Genomic DNA, 19,458 nt, shown 5'->3' on the forward strand with positions numbered 1-19,458 from the left:
TGCCCGTGCCGGGTCCCTCGCCCCCTACACCAGGAGTTCTCAACCTTTTCCTTTCCGAGCCCCCCCCAGACAGGCTAGACAATATCCACGGCCCCCCTGGGCCACAACAACTGGTTTTCGGCCTATAACAGCCGTGGCCGGGGGTGGCACGCAGGGCCCGCCCCAGGGGGCCCTGCAAAGCTCCATTGCTCAGGCTGTGGCTGCAGCCCCGTGCAGGGGGGGGGGGTTAGCTTTCTGCTGGCCCTGCTCGCGCCCCCCCCGCCCTCGGAGCCCCGCCCCCCCTCGGAGCCCCGCCCCGCCGCTCCGAGCCCCGCCCCGCCCCCAGGCAGCGCCGCAGCCCCTGGGCCTTGGGCGGCCCGGAGCCACGAGGCGGCGGCAGCGACACGTGCGGGCGGACTACACTTCCCAGCAGGCCCCGGGCGGCGCGTGGGGCAGGGGAAGGGGAAGCCCGGCGCGTGGTCAAAGGGTACGAGCGGCCTGGGGGGGAGGGGGGCCTGTGGCTCCCTGCGTCCCCGCTGCAGCCCCGGTGCAGGAGCCGCCAGGCCTAGTCGGGGCGGAGGCTGCGCGGGAGCAGCATGGCCGCGGCCGGCGCGGGCCAGAGGGAGCTGCTGGGCCTCATTCACCAGCACCTGCTCCACGCTGGCTACGCCAAGGCAGCGCGGGAGCTGCAGCTGCAGCTCGGCCAGGTAACCCCGCAGCACCCCCACGCGGGACCCGGGCACGCTGGGCTCCCCTGAGCCCGGGGGCAGGTAACCCCGCAGCACCCCCACGCGGGGCCAGGGCACGCTGGGCTCCCCTGAGCCCCGGGGCAGGTAACCCCGCAGCACCCCCACGCGGGGCCCGGGCACGCTGGGCTCCCCTGAGCCCGGGGGCAGGTAACCCCGCAGCACCCCCACGCGGGGCCCGGGCACGCTGTGCTCCCCTGAGCCTGTGAGCAGGTAACCCCGCAGCACCCCCACGCAGGGCCAGGGCATGACTCCCCCAGGGGCTGTGCTCCCCTGAGCCCGTGGGCAGGTGTAATCCTGCAGCACCCCCATGTGGCGGCTAGGGCACGGCTGCCCCAGGGGCTGGGCTCCCCTGAGTGCGTGGGCAAGTGTAACCCTGCAGCATCCCCATGCCAAGGCCAGGGCATGGCTGTCCCAGGTGCTGTGCTCTCCTGAGCCCGTGGGCAGGTAACCCGCAGCACTAGCACATGGGGCTAGTCTGGAGGGGCCAGGGTGAGACATACCGGTTCATGTCTGTCATGCCCCTTGGACTTATTCTTTGGACTCCATAATCTGTGTGCTTTCGTGGGGTAAATACGGTGCCCATTCTTTCCTTTCTTCTCTTCCTACAGAAGCAGTTTCCTCCGCAGTTGACCTCTCTTGAGGACATCTTCACTCACTGGCAAAAGTAAGTCTGTCTGAGAGGCAATGGGTATGAAGTGGAAGGCAGGTCATTTCTCTGCTCATAGAAATAACCAGGTTTGATTACATTGGTATGTCTGATTAATTGGAATGGGGCAATTTGGAAATATTCCCACTAATGTCAAGATGGTCGTGTACCTAGGATGAAAGTGTCTGCTCAGCTGAGAAAGCAAAGAGCACCCCTGTTTGGGCTGAAATTTCTCAGCCCGTGGGGCAGGCCTTACCTTTATTACATTAGAAAGCTGGATGCTATTCTCGCTGGTGACTTTTTTGAGGTATTAGGGGAGGGGGAATATGTTTCACCAGTTAAGATGTTTTCCTAGTGATTTTTCTTTCCCCCCCCTTTCCTGTGGACTAACCCCATTGACTTCATTAGGGACCGGTTGTGTGAGTAACCTACTTGTGGGCATGTTTGCAGCATTGGGGCCTTCATGTTAATAAAGACTGAAATGTGTTCAGTAACCGCATGTTCTCCACGTGCTGTTTGCTGTGTTTTAACCCATGGAAGGGTGATGCTACACGGGATGAAATCTAGCTTATGACAGCTGTCAAAGGGATCGGAAAAATCTGTTAGCTAGGCCGCAATCCTACAAGAGACAGCCTGCACTGAGTCATTTGCAGGAGAAATGCCCTAGTAGAGTTATTAAAGGTTGAACCAAATTGTACTACCTAATAACCCCTGAGAATAGTTTATAGGTTTCATTGTATCTAAAGCATCACACAATGAAATACAGTGTATCCTGACATCCTTGGCCCTCTCCTCACTCTTGCTGTGTATCTCTCTGATCTCCTGTCTTTCATGTTTATGGGCCTGTGTGATCATTAGAAACTCTACAACTTGATTCTAAAAGCCAATTGATGCAACAGTGCGGCTGAGATTTTATTCTCTGTGCTACTACCTTAATGTCTTGATATATAATGGTGCAATGCAAATTATTCTAGATACTCTTACAACCACCACTATATTACATAAATTTATTTTAGATTTTAAAAAATGCGCATGTAATGTTACCCTATAATACCACCCCCACTCATGCAACCCCAAACACACACATGGTTTGTTGTCTTTCTTTGCTGTTATGTCTAGACTAAAGTCTAAACTAGTTGGGGCAGGGACCTATCATTGTGTTTATCTATCCGATACCATGCTCACCAAAAGCACCGTAACATGGAGAAGTTGTTATTCTTGGAACAACTTTATCTCTCTTGATTTTTGGCCTTGAAGATGATGCCCCTCCCCTTCTTGACCCATCTTAATAGCCTCTAAGCACACTCCTTTTCATCCATCGCTCTGCAGCCATTACACGTCTGGCTAAGAAGAACGGGATGGGACTTTCTTTGGAGTCTTTTAATATGCTCCTTAATCAGCCAGAGAGGCTTCATTTAAGTGGTAAAAGATATTCTCCCCCTGGGACTGAATTTGCGCCTTGTGGTATTAGAACGCAGAGTAGTCCAGTCGTTCAGTTAGATAGAAATGCCAGGTGAGCCTGTGGCCGGCAGTGAAAGTTAACAGGGGGACTGTCAGGCAGAATGACATCTAAATAAAACTCTTTGGGTGGTACCTTAGGATCACTATATAATGAGGATGCTGCACATTCATAGCATGGTACATCCTCAAAGCCCTGTACAATCAATTGATTCTTACAACATTCTTTGGTATTCTCAATTGTCACTGAATTTGGAAGAAATTAGATTTTCAGTGGCCTTCTGAGCAGCTTAGCCTGATCATCTTATTCAAAATATAGGGTAACTGCTGGCTTTTGTGTACAATAGAATAAGGTGCGCCAGTGTAGCTATCCTGGCAAAACCCTCCTAGTGAAGACACAGCTTATACTGGCAAAACCGCCTTTTGTGGTTGTTCTAGCTTATACCAGATTGGCGAGCAACGTAAACTAGACCGGCAAACACATTTTTATGCTGGTATAAATGAGTCTATGCTAGAGCTTTTGCCTGCATAGAAAAGTCACAGCAATGTCGCACCCCTAACCAACCTTGCTATGCTGTCAGTAGTTTAGAGTGTACACCTGGCCTAGGTAGCGCTGTCTTCATTTAAACAAGTAAATCTTTAAAGTTCTTGGGCTCAATACAGGGGTATCTGGGTGACGTGTAATGGCCTGGGCTATCCAGGAGGTCAGACTAGATGATCTAATAGGCTCTTCTAGTCTTACATAGATGGGTTATGAAGGGAATTGATACATGGAATGGTTATATAGGATCGGATTGGAAGAGAAGACCCAATCTGTTGTTGTTACACATTTTGCCTTATGCAGGGTACCAGTAGCCGTGTCTGTCCAGGATATTCAAGAGACAAGGTGTGTGAGGTAATATCTTTTATTGGACCGACTTCTGCTGGTGAGAGAGAGACAAGCTTTCGAACCACACAGAGCTCTTCTTTGGGTCTGGTAAAGGTACTCTCGCCAACAGAAGTTGGTGCAGTAAAAGATTTTGCCTTGGACAGTTTAGCTCAAACAGAGATTATGGGCCTGATGCAGAGAGGTTCTTTGGCCTGTGTTATGCAGGAGGTCACATTAGATAATCCGAATGGTCCCTTCCGGCCTGAAAAATCGGAGGGCTTGTCTACACTTGAAATGCTGCAGCTGCGGTATCTACAGTGATGGGCGGGGTTCTGGAACTCAAAAAAAGAGTCCAACAAAAAGTGGAAACTAGGTCAAATTACAAAGGATGAAAATAAACAAATAACACAAGGATGTAGGGACAAAATTAGAAAGGCCAAGACACAAAATGAGACTAAACTAGCTAGAGACATAAAGGGTAACACAATTACACTAGAAGCAAGAGGAAGACCCGGCTAGGCCGATTAATCAGTGAGGGAGGGGAAACAATAACAGAAAATGTGGAAATGGCAGAGGTGCTCAATGACTTCTTTGTTTCGGTTTTCACCAAGAAGGTTGGTGGTGATTGGTCATCTAATGTAATGATTGCCAGTGAAAATGAGGTAGGATCAGAGGCTAAAATAGGGAAAGAACAAGTTAAACATTACTTAGACGAGGTAGATCTCTTCAAGTCACAGGGCCTGATGAAATGCATCCTAGAATACTCAAAGAGCTGACTGAGGGGATATCAGAGCCATTAGCGATTATCTTTGAAAAGTCATGGAAGACGGGAGTGATTCCAGAGGACTGGAAAAGGGCAAATGTAGTGCCCATCTATAAAAAGGGGAATAAGAACTACCTGGGGAATTACAGACTAGTCAGCTTAACTTCTGTACCCGGAAAGATAATGGAGCAAATAATTAAGCATTCAATTTACAAACACCTATAAGATGATAAGTAACACTCAGCATGGATTTGTCATGAACAAATCGTGTCAAACCAACCTGATAGCTTTCTTTGACAGGGTAACAAATCTTGAGGATGGGGGAAAGCGGTAGATGTGCTATAGCTTGACTTTAGTAAAGCTTTTTATTTTTGTCTCACGTTACCATCTCATTTAAAAAAAACTAGAGAAATGCAACCTAGATGAAGCTACTATAAGGTGGGAACAAAACTGGTTGGAAAACTACTCTCTGGAAATGGTTATCAGTGGTTCACAGTCAAGCTGGAAGGGCATAACGAGTGAGGTCCCGCAGGGATCAGTTCTGGGTCCGGTTCTATTCAATATCTTCTTCAATTATTTAGATAATGGCATACAGAGTACACTTTGCAGACGATACCAAGCTGGGAGGGGTTGCATGTGCTTTGGAAGATAGGATTAAAATTAAAAAATGATCTGAAGTAAATGGGATGAAATTCAATAAGGACAGATGCCAAATACTCCACTTAGGAAAGACCAATCAGTTGCACACATACAAGATGGGAAATGACTGCCTAGGGAGGAGTACTGCGGAAAAGGATCTGGGGGGCAACTGTGGATCACAAGCGAAATACGAGTTAACAGTGTAACACTGTTGCTTACAACACTCCTGCTAATACATCCCGGAATGATGTCTGCTTTTTTTGCAAGACACGAGAAGTAATTCTTCCGCGCTATTCTGCGCTGATTAGGCCTCAGCTGGAGTATTGTGTCCAATTCTGGGCACCACATTTCAGGAAAGATGTGGACAGATTGGAGACAGTCTAGAGACGAGCAACAAAAATGATTAAAGGGCTAGAAAACATGACCTATGAGGGAAGATTGAAAAAAATGGGTTTGTTTAGTCTGGAAAAGAGAAGACTGAGAGGGGACATAACAGTTTTCAAATACATAAAAGGTTGGAGGGAGGTAAATTGTTCTTGTTTAACCTCTGAGGATAGGACAAGAAGCAATGGTCTTAAATTGCAGCAAGGGCGGTTTAGATTGGACATGAGGAAAAACTTCCCAACTGTCAGGGTGGTTAAGCACTGGAATAAATTGCCTAGGGAGGTTGTGGAATCTCCACCATTGGAGACTTTTAAGAGCAGGCCAGACAAACACCTGTCCAGGACGGTCTAGATCAGTGGTTCTTAACCTATTTACTACTGTGGTCTGCAGGTTGCGAACCACTGCGCCGGACACGCACTGACCTGCCCAGCCCTGCACTACCAGTGTGCCCCTTCCCCTCGGAGGCAGGCCGTGTCACACCGACTCCCTATGCCCAGCGCTCCCCTGTCCAGCGCCCACCACTTCCACCCAGACTCCTAAACAGAGCAGGACCAGGAGCAGCACCCCGACCACAGGGCCGGCAGCCGGAACCCATGCCAGGCCAGGAGTGAGGACCCGTGTAAAACCTGGGGGTGCTGCAGCACCCCCCACACCCCTAGTTCCTGCACCTATGCTGCCCAGCACCTCCCACAAACCTCTCCAATGCCCAGCACTCCCTACCCCCTCACTGCCCAGATGCCCTCCCAACCTTCTTTTTCCCCCAGGACCCCCTCTCCTGCAGCCCTGCTGGGAGATGACTGTGTCCACCAGGCAATCACAGGAGCGGGGCCTGCCCTCAGGACCCACTTGCCCGGCCAGGCCCCCTGCATTGGACTGCTGACCTACTTCGCCTTCCCTGCTGGCAGGAGCGCTCCAGCCGGGCTCCGTGGGGCCGTCTCCCCCTCAACCAGCTGGGTTCCGTGGGGCCGTCTCCCCCTCAACCAGCCACGCCCCCTGCCGGCCCAGAGTGACAAATTGAATCCTTTTTTTTTTTTTTTTTAAACACACAGCTGGGCCCCAGCTGTGTGTTAATTGGGCCAAGGCTTGAGAACTGCTGGATAATACTTAGTCCTGCCATGAACACAGGGGACTGGACTAGAAGGGACCTCGAGGTCATGCAGTCCTACGAGTCCATGGTTTTCACCCATAAATCCAGTTCATATCGTAATTTTGTGTCCCTTAGGTGTGACCATCCAAGTCTGAATGGGTGTGTAGCCTCTAGATCATGGGTCAGTTTTGCATCACAATCCATTAGCCTCCATATATCTCTTTGGAGCTTGTCCAGTAGGGCCAAGCCATGTAAAAGAAGTCTAGCCATTGTTGCAGTTCTAACGTGAGGCTGACCAGACGTTGAGCACTGGACTGGGGCTCAGGAGTTCGGGGTTTTATTCCTGGCTCTGCCTTTGGCCTGCTGGGTGAACTTGGGCAAGCAGCTTGCCTGCTCTGTGCCTCGGTTTCCCAGTTGGCAGAATAGGGGTAATGATACTGACCTCCTTCGTAAAGCACCTTGAGATCCGCTGAGGAAAAGCACTAGATAAGAGTTTATTATTAATCATTTGACTGTCAGCAAGAACAGCATTTTTCCAAATACTTGAGGCTCAACTTCCTGACTCTGGCTACCGGCCCTGCCCTATACAGATGGAATTCATTTCTAGCCATCTCTTCTCTTCACATTCCTGTGAGGTGTCACATCCAGGGTTTGGTTAAGAAGGATTATGGGGAATTCTCTTCAGATCACCATAAGTCATTCCAGAGTCAGCCACCTGAGGTTACTGCAGAGCAGTGGCAGTTCCTATTCTGACCCTGGAGGAACGAGGCTGGATGAATTGATAAGTGTTTCTGCTATTTAATGCGGTTTCCCTTTTTAACACCACCTCCCCGTTCTTGCAAAATCTCTCCTACAGAACTCCCTCAAACACCAAGAAACGAAAGGCAAGCAACTTGGGGGGAGGCATTCCAGCGAAGATGATCAGGGTACCTGATCCCAAGAGCAGCTCTGAAAGTTCGGAAGAGGAGACAAAGGCTGTGACGGGTAAGAGCCTTTCGCTGCCAAGAACAGGCTACGTGGAGCGGACAACAGAGAGGGCTAGCAGGCAACGGGTGCGGCTGATGCTCCGATAGCTTAATAATATGTGGCTCACTGCTGTTATAGTGGAGCTCGTTACCCTGTGGCCTAGTGGTTAGAGCTACAGATGGGGACTCAGGAGACCTAGGTTCTATTCCCAGCTCTTCCACTGGCCTGCTGGGCATGGGCGGTGGGTGGAGCCCCCCCTCTGCGGAGGCTAACCCCCTGTTCCGCCCATGGCCGGAGCCCTGAGACACCCTGCCCCCTCACTCCCGGCAGCTGGAGCCACAAGCCCCCCTGCCCAGAGAGCCCTCTCCCCTCCAGCCACAGGTGCCCTGGGCCAGCCGAAGCCCCAAGGCCCACCTGGAGGAGCCCTGGGATGGCGAAGCCATGCAGTGCCTCCCCTTCCCGGACCCAACCTGCGCAGGAACCTGCATGGGGCATAATAAAGCAAAAACTTCGCTGCCAACCCCCGCAACAAGGCAGAGCCTCCCCTGGCCTATTACCCGCTGCCCATGCTGCTGGGTGACCCCGGGCAAGTCATTTTTGCCTCTGTGCCTCAGTTTCCCTATCTGTGCAGTTGAATGCAGCTGCTGGGAGGAGTGGCGGTTTCCCATTCGAGCCCCTTTCCCCGGCAAGGAGTCTGGGGCAGACTGACAGAGAACTCAGGATTGGCTGCATGCACAAGCAGCAGGCTCTTAGGAGCCCTTGCCATAGGTCAGCCCAGGGGGGAATGTGGTGTGTGTTTAAAGCTTACCCGTGTGATTTCAGCCAGGTGGTCTTAGCCTTCCCTTGGTATTCAGGGCCTCTCTCCTCCATACTCACGGGGTTTGCTTCTCTCTGGTGGAGGAGGTGAGCTCTTTCACGGCCTCTCCAGCAGACTGTTCCTCTAGCCTAGTGTTTAAAGGTGGGATGTTAGATCGAGTTACCAAGCTCAATCTAATTACTGCCTTCTAAAACTCTAGCTAAGGGAAATCCATCGAACTCTAGCATGTGCTAAACTCACTGAGGTCAATCTTACGGGAGAGCCCCTCGAGCTCAGCCTGCATTGATGTTCAGTGGTGTTTCAGTCAAGTGAAGCTAACTTGATGTGGGTGAGGAGAGAGCAGGTTTTTCCTAGTCCGCATAAGGCCTCTCTGATAATACCATCCTTACGTCTCGATGTCTGTAGATTAATATACAGCAATTCCTGCCGTGTCCATAACGTGATTCCATCTCTGCTCTATGGCCTCCACAGACATCTGGGGATTTCTCTCAACTCCTAGAGAGGAGGGGTGAGAGGTAGGGGAAGAGAACATAAGAACAGCCCTACTGGGTCAGACCAGTATCCTGTCTTCCGGCAGTGGCCAATGCCAGGTGCCCCAGAGGGAATGAACAGAACAGGGAATCATCAAGTGATCCATCCCCTGTCGCTCATTCCAAGCTCCTGGCAAACAGAGGATAGCCTAATTTTGGCAATTAATTGATCTTTGACTATTAGCGGTAAATGTGCCCAATGGCCTGTGATGAGACACTAGAGAGGGTGGGATCTGAGTTACTACAGATAATTCTTTCCTGGGTGTCTGGCTGGTGAGTCTTGCCCACATGCTCAGGGTTTAGCTAATCGCCATATTTGGGGTTGGGAAGGAATTTTCCTCCAGGGCAGATTGGCAGAGGCCCTGGAGGTTTTTCGCCTTCCTCTGCAGCGTGGGGCATGGGTCACTTGCTGGAGGATTCTCTGCACCTTGAGGTCTTTAAACCACAAGTTGAGGACTTCAGTAGCTCAGACAAAGGTCAGGGATTTGTTGCAGGGGTGGGTGGGTGAGAGTCTGTGGCCTGCGTTGTGCAGGAGGTCAGACTGGAGGATCATAGTGGTCCCTTCTGACCTTCAAGTCTATGAGTCTATGAGAGGCTAGGGACACCATCCCTGCCCATCCTGGCTAATAGCCACTGATGGACCTATCCTCCATGAACTTATCTAGTTCTTTTTTGAACCCTGTTATGGTCTTGGCCTTCACAACATCCTCTGGCAAGGAGTTCCACAGGTTGACTGTGCATTATGTGAAAAAATACTTCCTTTTATTTGTTTTAAACCTGCTGCCTATTTATTTCATTTGGTGACCCCCTAGTTCTTGTATTATGAGAAGTAGTAAACAACACTTCCTTATCTACTTTCTCTACACCAGTCATGATTTTATAGACCTCAACTATATCTCCCCTTAGCCCTCTCTTTTCCAAGCTGAAAAGTTCCAGTCTTATTAATCTCTCCTCATACGGAAGCCGTTCCATACCCCTAATCATTTTTGTTGCCCTTTTCTGAACCTTTCCTCCAACACCGTGGTAATGTGCAGAACCAGCTTCTGCATCGCCAGGGGTCTGTAGCTAGTGCTACCTTTGTCTCCAGTTGATGGGAAGCTAGTCTTGTGTTTTGAGTCTCTGCATTTTGTGGCTTTCCCTTGTGTGTGGCAGCTGGCACCCCTGTTGTGACTAACTCCACAGTGCAGGCAGAGAGCAGCGGGGACGAAGACTCCTCTTCAGAAGACGAGGCAGCGGCTGGAAAGGAAATCAAGGAGGTAAGGTGACGCTTGTCTCCGTGCCAGCCCCCAAGGCTGCTAGTGACCTGTGGCCAGGGCTTCATTAGAAAGTTCTAGCAATGCCTGCTTGCGCGGGGGAGGGTGTTCGTCACACACCCTAGTTAGAACCGCAAAAAAGAGCTTTTGATGCTCCAGTTGTTCATCTGGGGAGCCTGTATAAGCTATACTGACGTATGCTTCAGCTCTGGGAGGGTTTGCCAGTATGGCTGTACTGACAACCCTCTTCTGCTGCCTGAGGGAGCTGTGCGTATGGCTTCGTAAAAGGGGAATGGACTATGGAGGTTGAACCTGTTTGCATGGAAAGTGCTTTTCATTCACTTTGAGGCGTTAAGAGACTCGAGCGTTGTTTAGATGTGGCACTAATGAGGGAGAGGTTAAATGAGCACTGAGGTCCCTCTTTACTCCATGCGCCAGTTAATTAGGTGCTCACTTCAGGGGGGAAAAACAAAAGCCTCCTCCAAACCTCTTCTGCCTGATTGGGGCAGTGACCACAGCAAAACTCTGCTTGGGTTGCAGGTGTCCTGGAGAAGTGCACTCTGAAGGCCAGCTACATTGCTGGTGCAAGTCCCTTGAGCTCCCTGATGGTGCTCCATAGATGAACGTGTCTCCGAGTGCCTCCGTTTAAATGCAAAGACTTAGCTTCTGTGTCAGAGAGTGTTAACGACTCGATGCATTTCAGCCTTTTCTGGGCGGTGGTTCCTCAAATCTAGTTCAAAGCATCACGATCCATGAAGAGGACAAAAGGATGTCTTGGAACTGACTTCTTTTGTTGTTTCCTCCAGGTGAGAACTGCTGCAGCGGGTAGCAAAGCTGCTAACTCTCTGCAGCATGCAGCCCAAAACAAAGCCAATGCCACTTCAGGTAAGCCTGGGGCCGCTGCTGTAGTTCAGACCAGAGCAGGAAAGAGCAAAGGCATCTCAAATAAGCTCACGCCTGGTGCTCCGGCTACTTCTTCAGCTCTGGGCAAAGCAGGACAGAAGAAAGCCAGTGCTGGTAAGCCAGGACCTGCTGCAGCAACTCAGGCCAAAGTAGGACAAAGCGCAGCAGCAGTTGCTGCAAAGGCAGCAGAGAGCTCTGAAAGCAGCGATTCATCAGAGAGTGAGGAAGGGGAGAAGATGCCAGCAGCAACGCTCCCAGCTCCCAAGTCAGGTGAGAAGCCCAGGGGCTTGGGATGCATTTCCTAAGGCATTGCACAGCTGTTGTGCTGGTCGTGAGACGTGCATCCCTGTTCTGGCTTTACTGTGTATCAGGTCTGAATTACTTTCCTAGGATTGCTGCAGGCCTCATGGCTTCAGCTCTCCTGGCAGCTAACCATCAAAGCAAAACTGCTCCCTGTAGAGACTAAAGAAACCTGGCAGAAGAGGGAGCAACACAAGCACTGCCAGTCACAACCAGATCAGGTTGCGTTAAGGGACATATTGCTCGGCTCTGTGATATAGAGAAATAGAAGCGATCTAGCGTCTGGGGTAGCAAATGCTACAGTTAAGGGTCTCGTTCAGTGTCCACTACAATGGAGCGCTGACGGGTCAGGGTCACTGGATGATACCAGAACGCTGCTTTATTCTGAGCGCTCTGAAGAAGTCACTCAAACTTTCCATGTTTGGGCTCAAGCCAGAAGTTAATTGTTGTTGACATTTTGAGGGGAAATTCCTTCCATCATTTTGGAGGTGAAGAAGGGAGGGAAGGAGAAATAGTTAAGAAAAACACTCTTTGCTCATCATTGGCACACAAGTCTGAAAAAGAAATGCTCCAAGCTTGGGACCTGATCCTGCAATGAGGGTGTGTGTGTGTAAGTGTCCACACTGCAGAAGCGGGGACTTGGGATGACTGGTCCTCTTGAGGGCGGGTCTCCTACGGGAGTGTGGGGGTTAATCTTAAATATGTGACTGAAAAAATTGTTTGACATGCTCAGTAGCCGCCTAAGATCTGAGCGGTGTCACTGGGCCCTGCCCCCACGTGACATGACTGTCACCTCTCCCCTGTGCCTTCTGATTGGTTCCCATAACCTACAAGTTGCATGAACATAGCTGTCTGCATGGACTCGACAAGAGAGCGCGGTGTGAGTGACGTCTCCTCTCTGGTGTTTCAGCACTAAAGCAAACGGTGGGAAAGGCAGAGAGTAGCAGTGAGGACTCGAGCGATGAGACTTCCTCTGAAGAGGAATTAAAAACCCCGGCGCTCCAGGTATCTGCCTCCAAGAGGGTCCACTGAGTGCTTTAAGCATTCCCCACCGCCACCACCCATACCCATCCTCTAACCTCCCAGGGCCGAGCGTTGTTAGGGTCCTTCCCCAGACTGATAGTGGGGCAGGGACTAGGAACCGTTTTCTCTGAAGCCAGGGCACTGAGGAAACAGACCCGACCCACCCGACAGCACCTCCCAGCCTCTGTCGGCCTCAAAGTGTGGGTCCCGCTCCCTCACTAGAGGGTTAGAGCAGAGGGAGGAGCAAACCCTGAGCCGCTCTGACCTGTAGGATGCACTCGATGCAGACGTGTGGGATACTGAGAACCCAGAGAGTGTAAAATAAATAACAGCCTGTTGTGCTGATTAAATGAAAGTCCCCACACCGCCATCTCTAGCGTAAACTAACCTGCTGCAGAATTGCCAGTTGCTGCCCAACCCAAGGGCCTTGCACAGAATTATGGTCCAGCTTGCTACAGAGCGGGGGAGCCTTGTTTGTGGCTAATCCCACCCCCTGATCAAGGCTTGTGCTCTGAGCTAACCTCGCCCCCTGACTTCCCTTCGGCTTCCTCCCACCCCCACTCCTGCACAGATGTTCGATATCCCTCCTCAGTCAGTCTCTTCTCTCGCCTCCAGACAAAACCAGCTGCAAAAGCAGCGCAGGTCAACGCAACACCAGTGAAAAGCGCGCCAGCCACTCCAGCGCCCACCAAGAGGACCCCAGGGAAAGTGTCCAGCCCAGCTCCATGGAAACCAACAGCAGATACACCAACCCAGAGCAAACCAGGAGCTGCAAAGGTGACAGCTCCTGCAAAGGCTGCTGGGAGTGCAAAGGCAGAGGACACTTCTGAGAGCAGCGACTCGTCGGGCAGTGATGATGAGGAAGCCACGTCAGCGGCACAGGTGGGTCAGTTTGAGCCTATTGTCCCTCACACCTGTCCTGAGGCCTGGGGATGCTACGAATGGGAACCTCGTAAAAAGCACAGTGCACTGCGAGGTCGCACTTGCAACAGGGTAGGGAATGGTCCCAGTTAATGTTTCCACTGTAAACTGTAAGCGACCAGTTGAAAATTAAGTGTGTTGATTTCAACAGGCAAAAGTTGCATGGGTGCTTTTAACTAAAATCCAACGCAGACGTTCTTCTCCACCCAAGAAAGGAAAATTCTACTCCAAACCCTCCGAGTTCTAGATCTGATCCATGGATTCACAGCTGAGTGTTGGATCTGCAATATCTAGCATCAGCAAACTCTAGCGTCACCTGATTGCTGCTGCTTTTGTGCCTGGGGAGGGGAGGTTTGGTCCTTTTCACCACTGGTTCCTGTGCCGTGGTGCGTGTGGAACGGAGCCGTTCATGTTCTCGTGCAGTGGGCAGCCTTTTCTCCCCCCACTGTTTGTGCAGCTGTGACCAGTTACACAGCAGACTATTGAGGAATGTCAGTCACTGCTCCCTCACCCTAGGAGATTTCTTCCAGTGCCCAGGAGGACTGATGGGGGGCGCCTGGCTCGCCACGCTGGTCACCCATCCTCTCTTGGCATTTTCAGCCTTGGCACATCTTGCAGTCGCTTTCCAGATCTACATCTTGATCCCTTATATTTTATCCTGGGAAGACGCATCTCCCCACCCCGAATCATGGATTCCTGTTGTGTTTATTCTGTTCTTGTCTCTTGGTTCTAGACCAGCCCATCTGCAAAAGCTCCCCAGGCCACGGCAACGCTAGTGAAAAGTGCACCAGCCGCTCCTCCATCCGCCAAGGCAGCTCCAGCAAAAGCCTCGACGCCAGCTCCGCGGAAGCAGCTCTCAACACCAGCTGTGCCCAACCAGGCCAACGTGGGGCCTGGAACGACCAGAACCGCTGCAAAGGCGGCTGGAAGTGCAAAGCCAGAAGAGAGCTCGGAGAGCAGCGACTCATCGAGCAGCGAGGACGAGGCACCCCCAGTGCCGATAAGCCAGAAGGTTTGTAATTCTTGCCTCTAGTTGGGTTCTGAGATGCTGGTGATGGCCATGTTAGTGGCTGGCTCTTCATGCTGCTGTGCTTGGGATGCTAAATCTTTCTGATGTATGAAATCTCTGCCCTGTGCAAGGTGTCCCTCCATCTTTGCTTTGTAGAACTACTATGAATTGTTTTCTGATTTGATGGGCCCCCTGCTTTAATACATCGTTTCAAGACCAGCCGTTTCCAAGTGACTAGTTTATAGTTACTGAATTCTCTGGCTCCTCTGTAGAACTTGTTTGGCTTTGCCAGAGAACTGGCTGCTGCCAATAAGATCAAACACAAGTCATTGCAAAACACTATAGTAAAATACAAGCCAAGGCGTGGGGGGGCCCCGTAGCGTAGCATCACTTGGCTTAAAACGTCTCCCATTCTTCAGCAGTCTGAGGAGCCAAACCAGCCGAAACTGTACATGGAGAACTCCAGAGTGAAACAGTTCATTTGCCTGCATCCAAACGCTGACACTGGTCTGTCATATGAATAGTAGCTGGATGGAGCCCTCCCCTCTTGCTTCCTTTCGACTGGAACTCGTGACATAGGTCCCAGAATGGATACATATGGGGCCACAAGCAGCCTGGGCTTGCTTCTTGTGTGCCCGGGGAGTCTGCTCATGCTTGCATAGGCCGGAACCAGTTCCCATTAAAGCTGATGGCAAAACTCCCATTGCTTCCAGTGGGATCGGGGTCAGGCTGAGTGTTTTGCAAGGCAGGAATCCACACGGCGTGGATTTGCACTTCTCAGTTGTTCATGATGAATCTGGCCGCAAGCACGGCCCTGGGGAGTCATTACTGGTAGGGCGCATCCTTATCAATGGTGGCCCCAAGTGCTCCCTCAGTCTTCCTGAAGATGGCACCCCGCAAGGTGCAGTCTGACAGTGCGTGCAAGATTGTGACCTAGTCCCCCCCTGCATCTCTGAGAGTTTTCTCTCTCTCTCTCTCTCTGTGCCCGTTTGGTGTAGATGAGTGAGAGTCCGATGAGCTCTGCGTGTTGGCTTTTACACTGGATTGTCCGGGTCTGCCGCCTCGGGGAACATCTCTGAGTGGTTGGCGCTATCCCAGTCTGTCTGTCTCTCAGCATTTCTACACTGCGATTCAAATCTTAACGCTGGTTCAGAAGGAGGGGTGTTGCGGGGGAATGGGGAAATTTATGCTGCATGAAGAATTTGTGCCAGACCCGTGGGACTTGGCCCTTCTAGCAATAGTAAAATGTGAAGAACGTGTTTTCCCCAGTTGAAGAGGATACCCTACCCGAGGCAGAAGTCGCTGTCTCTCTTGCTGAAGGGCTATTAAAGGATTTGCAAATTTGGGATTCCCACGTACCAGTCGCTGCTGCCGAGAAAGGCGGTAACCAAAATGGGCTGGCTTTCATGATGCCAGCAGCCAAGGACTTGGAATGAAGATTGACGTTTAGCCATTCTGCCCATTTGTGTCCACAGTCCGGCTCTCCCAGTGGAACGTCTCTGGGCAGATGGAGAACATGAAGTACTTGGGCATATGTTACGGTATCCTGCAGCTTCCGATTGCTTCTAAGCAAGATCCAGACAGGTACAGAGAATTGCAAGCTGCTTCATCTTTCGCTACGGGGGCGGATTAGCACAATTAAAATGAACATCATGCCTACATCGAACTGCTTAATTAGTATGTTTACCGCTGAAGATTTAGGATTATTTAGTCAAAGAAATTTGTTTGCAAAGGTGTTTTTTGTTTTTTTCCCCCCCCTGCAATGGGGAAGCAAACAAGATTGACCTTGAAGAAACTGCAGGCTCTTTCAAACTTTCCAAACCCACCTGTGCAATAAGGCCAAAAATGTCATATGGGCCCACTGGTGTTCCTGTGCCTCATTTTAGATGTGCAGCGAGTCTACATCTCCCATCAGCGCCCAGAAATGGAGGCATACAGTATTCATGGACGTGACGGAAAACTTGGCTGTGAGCTTTTATCTGGACTCGGTGCTGAGGTGATGGTCCACTAGACCCTTAGGGGAGATGAAGCGTGACTGCGTCCTGAGCTCATACCTTGGAGCGGAAGTCTTTATTCTTTTATATCGTGACACATCCCCAGTTACTGAGCTCGTTGTTGGTATGCTGGGGGTGCTTCCTCTGTGTGCCGGGAGACGAGAGTTGGCGTGTGACTGATGCAGCTTCTGGGGAGCATGCTCGCTTTCTGACTCGCTGCATTATGCAAATAAACTAAAGAGCATGGGGGTGGGGGGTGATTCAACTCCGGCATGCTCCCACCACTGGGCCCGGAGCTATTTGCAGGGCAGCAGAGAGAGAGAAAGGAAGCGAGGGAGGAGAGGACAAGAAGCTCCATCTGTAGTTACACTTCCACCATCTCATGAATTTCTCCCGGGTACCAGCATCTCTAGTATGTCAGACTGCTCCACAACCCCTCCACCTCTTTACTTTAGGCTTCTTCCAGTCTCCTGAGTCCATAAAACACACTGGCCCGGATCGTGTCCGGCCCGGATCACCTGGGGGCGTTTTACAGCCAGCGGAGTTCAGCCAAGCTATAGGGTGAATCCCTGCCTGGGCTCATTCCCGTGGCAGCCCTGGAGAAATGAGACCTCTGCCTTTTTAGGGAAATGACACCTGTGCGGAAGATAGGGAATTGGCCCGCTCCAGCTGGGCATGGGGCAGACTTGGATTTCCAGCAGCTTCCCTCTGCACACTGCTCTGTGTTCTTACGTAGTGTCCGGATGCTGCTATCTGATTGTCTTCCCGGTCCTTGAGCTGTTCCCTAGTACATCCTCCTGTTATACATGGGCTCGCTCGCTGAACGTGAGCGAGAGTCCGTTCTGTCACTAGGTAGGCTAGATCCAAGATCCTGCAAGTGCTGGTGTCTGAGTGGGGAGGAGTCTGGTGTACTCCCAAGTAGGTGATTCATTTACATCTTTTCATCTGTTTCCGATAACGCTCTCGATTTGCCATTTAGAAGCTGGCCCCTCTCTCGGAGAAAGTGACTCATGTTAACCAAAACAAAGCAGAGACTCCAGTTTGTTTTCCTCTCTCGTCCTTGTGGAGGTTTGTGTCTCTGTGCAGAGATGCCTGGCTTGTTTGGAGAGCCCCTTCTGTAATGGGTAAACACTCCGATGCTGACGTCTGTTCAGCAGCTGGTTTAAATGTAATAAACGCTGCCCCAGGGGCAGCGCTCGGCGGGACCGTGCCAGAAAGCCAGGTTTGACACAGTCTTCCATCTCACGAAGCTGCAAACCTGGGGCTCTTGGCCACTGGCAAGGAGCAGCCACCCTACAGGTTGTCAGAACAGCTGTGATGTTCTAGTTCTTCACTGGTATTGAGAGGTGGGGGGAGCCCGTGTACCAGTCCGGCACGTGGGGTAAAGGGACTGAATGCTTGGGGGGATTGGGCCATTCATGGTAGGGTTAGTGTAACGCTCCGTCTTCCCTGAGAAGAGCTCTGGTAACGGCTTCCAGGCCAGGGAACACCGCCCCAAAAGTGGGTCACAGCCACAGGCAGGTTGGGTGATACTCTGCTCCCACTGTGCCTGGCAAACGGAGTGTCCCTGAACGTCCGACTGCCAGGAGCTGGGACTGGACCACAGGATGGATCACTCAACAAGTGCCCTGTTCTGTTCATTCCCTCTGAAGCATCTGGCACCGGCCACTGTGGGAAGACGAGATCCTGGGCCAGGTGGACCATTGGCTGGTCCAGCGTGGCTGTTATGTTCTTGCTCGGCCAGAGCGAACTGGTGCTTGAGCGTTCAGCCCAGCATGTGAAGATCAGGCCATGTTTGGATGCCTGAGCGGGTGCAGAGTGTGTCCACCCCCGAAGAACCCCAAAGGGTAGGGAAGTCTCCGGGACTTCGTCTCTTTAGCACACCCTCTGCAAGCAGCCAAAGGGTGAGAGGAGCACGGAAGCTCTCTCTGCGCCGCGTGGGGGCCAGAAGATCAGACCTGGCTGGAATCATTTTTTTTCAAGTGCCAAAATAACTGGGACCTCCTTGCATCGACTCCTCAGCTGCGCGAGACACTGAGACGCGGCTCACGCGCTGCCTTGAGTCACAGAAATCAAAACGCTGCCAGCTGCTGTTCAACCCAAGCGCCATGTTTGGTTTTCACGGCCGCTTATTTAGCCGCATGGACAAACGAATCGCTCCCGTGGTGGACAAAGTGCTTCCTAGGAACGGTGCGACGCTGTCTCCCTTAAACGCCGCTCTAATGCTGGGTCCGGGAGGCAGCCGCTGGGATGGTGGAATCGGGCAGTCGTTTCACCTTGTGCTCGGATCCCTGCAAACGTCACAAGCCACCAAGGTCAGACAGTCCGTATTCAATGGAGCAGCCTCAAGGGACATCTAGCCCCCACAGGCAGTGGTAGTGGGGTTTCCATAGGTGGCCTTCTCCCTTCCAAGTCCAACCGAACCGTTGTTTTGGTCTAATGATAGGGAGCGCTGTGCAGCGGGAGGTACAGTTGTCAGATGAGACATAATGAGGTGCTGAATCCCTGCTCATTAAAGATCCCTTGGTCCTTTTTGAAAGAGTAGGGGTGTAACCCTGGTGGCCTGCTCAATTTCTAGTGAAATATGGCTTTTCCCCACGCCGTTCCGGTTGGATACGGTATATTTCTTCCCTTCGTGCCTGAACTTCTGGGTGGTGTTTCTATCTGCTGCGAACAGCTGCTGCCTCCCACCCAAGAGAGGTAGCCACATTTCATTGGTTTCAGAAATGATCCATCTCCAAACTTGTGACGTTCCTTGGGGATAAAAGGAGCGTTTTAAATGATGACCGCAGCATACGGGGTGCAGGAAACGAACCCTGGCTCTGGCACTGAACCTGTTGACCATAAAAATCATTGACTTTTTTTTTTTAGAGATTGCCAACTCCTCAGCCTTCCCCTGGCATCAAGCCCAGCCTGGTTGGTAAAGCTGGGAGCCCCAGGAAAGCAGCTGGAAATGCCTTGAAGGGCAAGGCCTCTGAGAGCGAGAGCAGCACGTCGTCAGACAGTGAGGAAGACGAGACAGCCCAGAAACCGCCTCCTAACGCTGGTAAGATTCTAGCCTTCCTTGGTATTCGGGGCCTCTCTCCTCCGTACTCATGGTTTGCTTCTCTTCTCGGCTCGAGCAGCTGGTCTGTTCTAGACGGGGCTGCCCCTTAAGAACCATCACCCG

The 19,458-nt window shown here is 51.6% G+C and overlaps 1 protein-coding gene across 1 annotated transcript in view; it reads left to right on the forward strand.

Moving 5' to 3' along the window:
* The first annotated feature begins 479 nt into the window (after positions 1-479).
* TCOF1 (treacle ribosome biogenesis factor 1) overlaps positions 480-19,458 on the forward strand; it is a 34,200-nt gene continuing 15,221 nt past the window's right edge. The window contains 9 exon segments of the mRNA XM_026659393.2: positions 480-686; positions 1,337-1,392; positions 7,430-7,557; positions 10,039-10,142; positions 10,946-11,312; positions 12,253-12,347; positions 12,981-13,247; positions 14,020-14,298; positions 19,161-19,335. Coding sequence (XP_026515178.1) covers positions 576-686; positions 1,337-1,392; positions 7,430-7,557; positions 10,039-10,142; positions 10,946-11,312; positions 12,253-12,347; positions 12,981-13,247; positions 14,020-14,298; positions 19,161-19,335 — 1,582 coding nt within the window. The 5' untranslated portion in view covers positions 480-575.

The sequence above is a fragment of the Terrapene carolina genome, unplaced genomic scaffold (assembly GCF_002925995.2).
Source record: "Terrapene carolina triunguis isolate 2854851 unplaced genomic scaffold, T_m_triunguis-2.0 Scaffold629, whole genome shotgun sequence".
NCBI lineage: Eukaryota > Metazoa > Chordata > Testudines > Emydidae > Terrapene > Terrapene triunguis.